This window comes from Macadamia integrifolia, chromosome 5 (genome assembly GCF_013358625.1).
Source record: "Macadamia integrifolia cultivar HAES 741 chromosome 5, SCU_Mint_v3, whole genome shotgun sequence".
Taxonomy (NCBI): Eukaryota; Viridiplantae; Streptophyta; class Magnoliopsida; order Proteales; family Proteaceae; genus Macadamia; species Macadamia integrifolia.
In genome coordinates, this window is record NC_056561.1 from 43,210,908 (window position 1) to 43,217,757 (window position 6,850).

General features: G+C 36.1%; 1 protein-coding gene across 1 annotated transcript; it reads right to left on the reverse strand.

Annotated features, from left to right (window-relative positions):
- Positions 1–3,211: 3,211 nt before the first annotated feature.
- Positions 3,212–5,920, reverse strand: LOC122078466 (40S ribosomal protein S8-like). Its single transcript, XM_042644449.1, has 5 exons — positions 5,774–5,920; positions 5,579–5,651; positions 4,371–4,701; positions 3,587–3,756; positions 3,212–3,489 (listed from the first exon to the last, which is right to left on the reverse strand). Exons 1-5 carry the CDS (start codon positions 5,775–5,777, stop codon positions 3,411–3,413), a joined length of 657 nt encoding a protein of 218 aa, XP_042500383.1. The 5' UTR covers positions 5,778–5,920; the 3' UTR covers positions 3,212–3,410.
- Between the last annotated feature and the right edge of the window lie 930 nt (positions 5,921–6,850).

A 6,850-nucleotide genomic window follows, 5' to 3' on the forward strand; every position in this document is an offset into this window, starting at 1 on the left:
TGCCTTATTCTTGAATTGGGAATTTCTAGGTGTTCAAGCCGATTCCAACTGATTTTAGCTAATTCCAATAGAATCGAAATCAAAAGGGAGGTCAATCCCATTGTTGATTCCACTTCCTCAAATCATGTTAACACCTAAACTACTCTCATTCAAACATTCCATGTGAGTCGGTTTTTGATTATTTGGTCTGATTTTGGATCGTATTTATGTTTGGACAAGGTGCAAATCAAAACTAAACCAGATAGGGATTAAATCCGGTTTTATTGATTTCTGTTCAATTTCCGTTATCCAGTTTAAATGCAGTTTGTAGTGCATGTTCACATTACCTTTATACTTTTTAAATCAATTCCTTTTACACTTATTTTGAGAGAATGAACAGATAAGTTTAGAAGAACTAAACGTTTACCATCTCAATATACGTTGCAGACTTTTTTTTATTTACCAACTGTTTTTCTTTTAAATGCTTTCCCTCTCGCTCAATTTTTTATCCTAAAATCATGGTAAAGAAGGGCTTTTGGTCTTGCAATAGTGTTGCAAGTATCCTTCATCTTCTTAAGAAGATATATCTGTCATGCTCGTCTCCATGCTCACATTGTGACATTTCTTCTAAAAATTCAAAATTCACCCCGAATTTAAGTTCTTCTGGGGACTAATGAATCCATTTCACATTGTTCTTCTGGGGACTAATCTCATTCCTGATCAAGACAAAAATTATTTTTCGAGTGTTATGATGATTTCATGCTATTCCATTTGGCCTCATAGGAATTAGGTAGTCCACTCATAAAGGTTAAGGTCGGCCTACATATTGTTATGTCTAACGTCAATTGTTGGATTTTAGAATCTCTCTCTCTCTCTCTCTCTGTGCAATTGTTGGACCATCTTGGATAAAGATCTTCTAATATATAAGATGCCCACATATTCTCTAACCCCCCCCCCTCCTTCCCCCTTTCTTTAATTTCCCTATACTAATTTGCACTTGTGTCTAATAATGTTGGTGATGTTTCAAGCAAGACTTGTGGTATTCTTTAGGGGGAAATTTTGTCTTTCACTTGATGACATGATAAAGTATTGATCCAGATGCCAAAAGTCTTCTCCACAGTCTGAAGCAAACAAAGGACGAAGGTTGAGACATGATTGAAATATAGAGCGATTCAATCATTGACTAGTGTAACTATTACAACTACTAGTAGGGTTTCGTTCAAAGAACAGGATTTCTGACCTTAATGCTCTTATTGAACTACCCAACACCCCAAGCGGTTCTAACCGGTCTTGGTTTCGCATTGCTTGATTATGAACATTTACAGTAGTTTGTGGCCATGGAACTCAATCCAATATTTTTTTTGGTCTATAAAATTTTATTGTATTTTTGCTAATTTTTTTCTCAAGTAATCTAATGAATTTGTGTTTTTATTTAAGAAAATAGCTTACGTTGTTATGCATAGAAAAAGTAAGATCTTTAATACATGTAATTAGGAAAATTAAGATCTATGACAGATGAATTTGCTTCCTCTTTTAAATGAATAAAAAAAAAAAAAAAGAAGAAGAAAGGAAAGTATCACCAAAATGTCCACTTGGCCAGAATAGACTACACAACGAATTGAACTTAAACCACATGGAAGATGCTTGTGGCCAATCCGAATCATTGGAAGATCTATGACACATGTACTTCAGTGGATGTAACTTGTTATTGAAGTTAAAAGTATTTGTTTCATTTTTCGTTTTAATAAAAGAATAATCACAAAATATCCACTTGGCCAGCGTAGACATCACAATCATTTGAACTTAAAACACATAGAAGATGCTTGTGGCCAATCCAAGTCATTGGTTTGATATATGAGTGTCAATCAGTTGACTAGGCCCGACCAAGCATCTTGGCTTGTACCGTGAACTGCCCGTCTAAGGAATTAGGCAGGCTAGGTCGAGCTTGGTTGAGTTCCAAACTTTAACTAGGCTTTTAATAATCAGGTTAATCGGATCCCTTAGTCATGCTTTTAAGTGTGCTAATGCTCCATTTCCATTATAGTCTTAAACGGGCTTTAATTGTCTTAGATTTTGAAAATTGTAATATACATATATAGTATCATTAATAATTTGATAAAAATATATACCTTATGGCTTATCCTACCAAAAAATCAAAATCAAAATCTACCATATAAATGGTCTGGCGAGTAAGTCAAGTCGAGTCAGGTTTGTAAACGTATCAGGCCAATTGGGCTCCCATCAAGCCAAATTGAGTCTATACATCGTGAACTACCTATTTATAGCCTGACACATTTATTAATCACATCAATCCAAGTTAGGCCATAAATCTGTCAAGCCCAGTCAAGCCTGAAATTGATAACCCTAGTTTGATAAATCATCCTCCAAATAGGTTTTACCTTTTTTTTTTTTTTTTTTTTTTACATGTCAAATTTCACTATATCTACATCTAGGATCCACTTGTCTCATTGAGAAAAAATAGAACCTGAACATTATGGCAAGGAAAAGTTTGATTTAGAGGGAGAAGAAGAGGCAGAAATTGAAAGAGAAATATCATTTAATTCTGCGATTCGATCCTTATAAAAAAAAAAAGAAGGCAAAGTTGCGCCATTGAGTGACAATCCATGAAAAATTACAATCCCCATTACCTTAGGCAACTAGGCCTCTACTCTAAAATCAAAACGGTCTTCCAAATAAGGAGAAACCTCATACTGATACCGTGCCGCATGTTCAGTTTGATAATTGATACTGGTATTTGATACATATCGATATGGTCTGATATGTTCTTTAAATCACACCCATACTAATATCATATCGAATAATGTCTCAGTACAGAAATCTTATATTGATATCATACTGAATTAATTCAATTAGCTTCAGTATTGACAATTTGATAAGGTATCGGTATCGGTATCGGTTTTGGTTCAGTACAGATTAATACCCTTATCACCCTGTATAACAATAATGAGACGCTACCATTTACCCAAAAAAAAATGGGATCATTTCTTCACTACCTCATTATATCAGTGAGCATTGGGGGATGGGGGAGGGGGTATTTAAAGCGGCTTCAATTAACTGCTTCATGTACAGGAATAGGTTCTGGAGTAGACCATGCCGTGAACTATAATCTACTGAAGAAATTGATAGGTGACGATACTGAGATCATGAAGATGGATGTATGGCTATAGCTAAACAATGATGAATTTTAGTAAGATATCCAAAAGAAGCCTAGTTGGATTTACCAGTACATTCCATTGAACATAAAAATTTAGTCTAGGTGAAAGTAAAACTCCCTCTCGGAACTTAAAATGCATTTCAAAATTTTTCAAAGTCTGTGATCAGCAACCACATCATTCTCCTTGAACAAACATAACAGGTGAAAACTAATGCCAAAAGAGGGTAGAAATGAAACACCTGCAACAACCATTTGCTTAAGCAGCAGCACCCTTGCCTTTCTTCCTCTGGATCTTCTTCATATAGAACTCCAGCTCCTTCCCTTCCAATATGTACCTGTTGAATGAGAGTTGCAAGGGGCAGTAAGATATAAATCCAATCCGACCAAAATGGAGAAGCATAAAAGCATAAAACTCAATTTGTTTCTGCTCACCCATCACATCGACCACATTGCCCAGGGCGAGAAGCAATGCAAGCCAACAACCTCCCACTGCCAAATTGCTCTTCAATATGGTGGTCAAGTTTATGATCTTGAAGACGCTTCTCTAGCTTCCTCTGAACATGGTTGCTCTTCTTTGTTTCCTCTACAGGAGCTTCTCCTTCCTGCAACAGGTAGCAAGAGGAAAAAAAAACATGATTGGGTCACCTAGACGCTGTGACAACTATATGCCGAGCATGCATATCATTGTACTGACATATGCTGCCTGCTACAAGCATGATACATAATTCCAGAACTAGATTTTCTCTAAAGAAAGTAATTCACTAGCAAGCCTCGAGTCAACCAACACTGCAGGGAAAATAACCAATGCAAATTGAAACATGAAAGAGCATTTCAGGACATTCATATATTTCTAATCATTCTACTAGATCTCATATTCTTCACATATTTGCTTTCAAAATCAATTATGTCTCATCACCTTCGAGATGACTAGATGTGTGGAATGGAATACATTATTGTTCAGCAACCTCATGACCCCATATTAGTTACACCATCACTTATACCTATAAAGTATTGCATGCAAGACAGTAACCCAATGTCCCAAATTCTCATTACTTAAACATCATCCATGTATGACAATAAAACAAGATATTTTTTACAAAAGCAGCAATAAACTGAAAAAATAGGAAACCAATGTTCTAAGCAATTATTTTCTACACAAATCAAATATAGCATAAAATGAAGCCCATTACCAACATTTTAAAACTAGGTAATGTACCTCAGTTGTTTCCTTCTTGGCAGATGCCTTCTTCTTCCTACCGATATCAACACCATAGTGCTGAAGGTACCATTGCTTAAATGGAGCGGCATCAACCTGAATAATTGCACTCTTTACTAGGGTCTGCGTCCGGACAAGTTCATTGTTAGAGGCATTGTAGACCACATCAAGGATACGTGTCTTCCGGGTGACAGCCTCACTTCCCCATGAGTAATTTCCTGTATCCAACCTGAGGGCCCTCCATTTCACATTGCCTCCTCTAACACGGATTCTCCGGACAGTCTTGTTGCTCGAAAGTTTAGTGTTGGCTGGCTGGCGCCCAAGTTCATACCTTTACAAACCAAAGAAAAAAATAAAAATATAGAAAGGGCAATAAGCAATAAGATATTTTGAGTGAAATGATACTATTGATCTCAAGTCATCGATTGAACTTCCCACCCGTAAGCTAGACATATCGATCTCCGTTAACCAGAAAAACATGAGATAACCCAATACATTTAAAAGAGAAAAAAAAAATAGCCCTAGTTCCCGAATGTTAACTTCAAACTTATAACCCAAGCTATAGTTTGTCACACAAATTACAAGCTACTTTCCTACTTCTGCTTACAACTTGTCATCCGGTCTTAACTAAGTTGAAAGTTCAAGAAATTCAGTATCCACAAGCACAATTAGAAACGAGACAGGAGGGTATATAGATTGATGCTTGCTATCAGCTTCAAAAAAACTATGGCTTTCACAAAAATCTGCCAGATTAAGCAATCAATTTAAAACGAAGCAAAGCTTAGGCTCAGATTTTCCAAACAAGAAACAAACACAAGAGATGGAGCTAACGAAATCCAAAAAAAGAAGGCGAACATTCAAAGTTCGAAGCTTTTATTCAGATCAAACTAATAAACAGAAAAGTGATCAAACAACAAATCAGGAATCACAAAAGAAGGCATTATCAATCAAATCAGGAAAAGGGTGAACCAAGACAATGTGTTCTTCAGGTAAATTATTTTCAATCTAACAGATCGGCGGCGCAACAAACAATACACAAAATCTTCCCCCAAGTAATTTGTAAATTACACAACCCAGATCGAGATTTTGAACGAGCCAAAAGCACCATTGTAACATGATAATGGATAACTGTTTATTCTCCATAACCATAGACCCGCAAAGCATAACAGAAACAAAAGAAAGTAAAATATGAAAAGAAGAAAGCTTACTTTCTCTTCTTCCTCCATGCCTTCTTCTTGCCACCAGTGGCACGCCTCTTGTGCATGGAGTCCCGAGAGATACCTGAGACAACGATGCGAAGCCATAAGAAGAACAGATAGAGTTGCAGAGACAGGAAAATTGAGAGATTAAAGAGTTTGGAAGGTTAAGATACAGAACACGAATAAGGGCGTTAGGCTACATACCCATCTTTGCTGAGCGGCGGCGAGACGACGAACAGGAACTCTCTCTCTCTCTCTCTCTCTCTCTCTCTCTGCTTCCTTGTAATAATACCCCTCCAGATATAAAAACCCTAACCCCAACCCTAACCCAAGCAACAGAGCCCAAATGAAAAGGACGGCAACCACGGTTTTCCTTAGATTTGAACCGTTCGATGCATCCGGTTATAATTCGCGAATTATTCGGCCGAACAGAATTTTTTCGAATTTTATCAAAACTTTAGACAGAATCCGAATTAAAAATAAAATTCTTTAAAATTCGCAACTTTTTCAAAAAATGAATACAAATCGCGAATAATTCGGACCGAATCCGAATTAAATCGAATTATTCGGTCCATTTAAACATTATTTTAAAAAAAAAACCAAAAATAAAAAAATAAAAAAACAATTTAAAAAAAAAAAAAAAAACCCAATAAGATTTTTTGATCGCTTTTTTGACCGAATCCTTAAATTAATCGTCCGAATTATTCCGAATAATTCTCCATCCGAATAATTCCCGAATCCGAATTTGCTAACTATGGTTATATCTGGGCAGTAGTGCATCCAATGGCTGCTAGTCTAACAACCTATACCGTGATAAATCCTAGTTTAATGTGTGAGCCCTACGTTACAAAAAATTCCAATCCCTTTTTTTTTTTTTTTTTGGTGTGGAGTGTGGACACCTATGTTGAATGGAAATTTGTCCATCCAATGGATTTTCCGATACAGATACCAATCCGGATCGGATCGGATCAAATCAGTGGGTGTCGATTGGTTTTATCCTTGATTTTTCTTTAAATTGTAATTTTTTTACTATTTTACCTCTAAAATGGTAAAACTGATCCAAAGTGGTCAAGGATTGAAAATCAGTCTCAGCCGATTTCAATACACAAAAAAATGATATCAATACTTGAAACCATGGGTTCAAGAGCATGGGACAATATTAAGGGTATTTTCAGGAGATTGTAAAATCTCATATCAATTTATGAATCTATGATGGGACCATGAACCTCACTGTGAGGTGAAGAAAAATTTCTCTCAATACAAAAATGCTAATCTAACAAC

Excerpts from the sequence above, each read along its gene's own strand:
- LOC122078466 (XM_042644449.1), bottom strand. Across the intron at positions 4,702-5,578 it reads GCATGGAGGAAGAAGAGAAA|GTATGAACTTGGGCGCCAGC; the intron begins GTAAGCTTTCTT and ends TGGTTTGTAAAG. Across the intron at positions 3,757-4,370 it reads CCAAGAAGGAAACAACTGAG|GAAGGAGAAGCTCCTGTAGA; the intron begins GTACATTACCTA and ends TACCTGTTGCAG.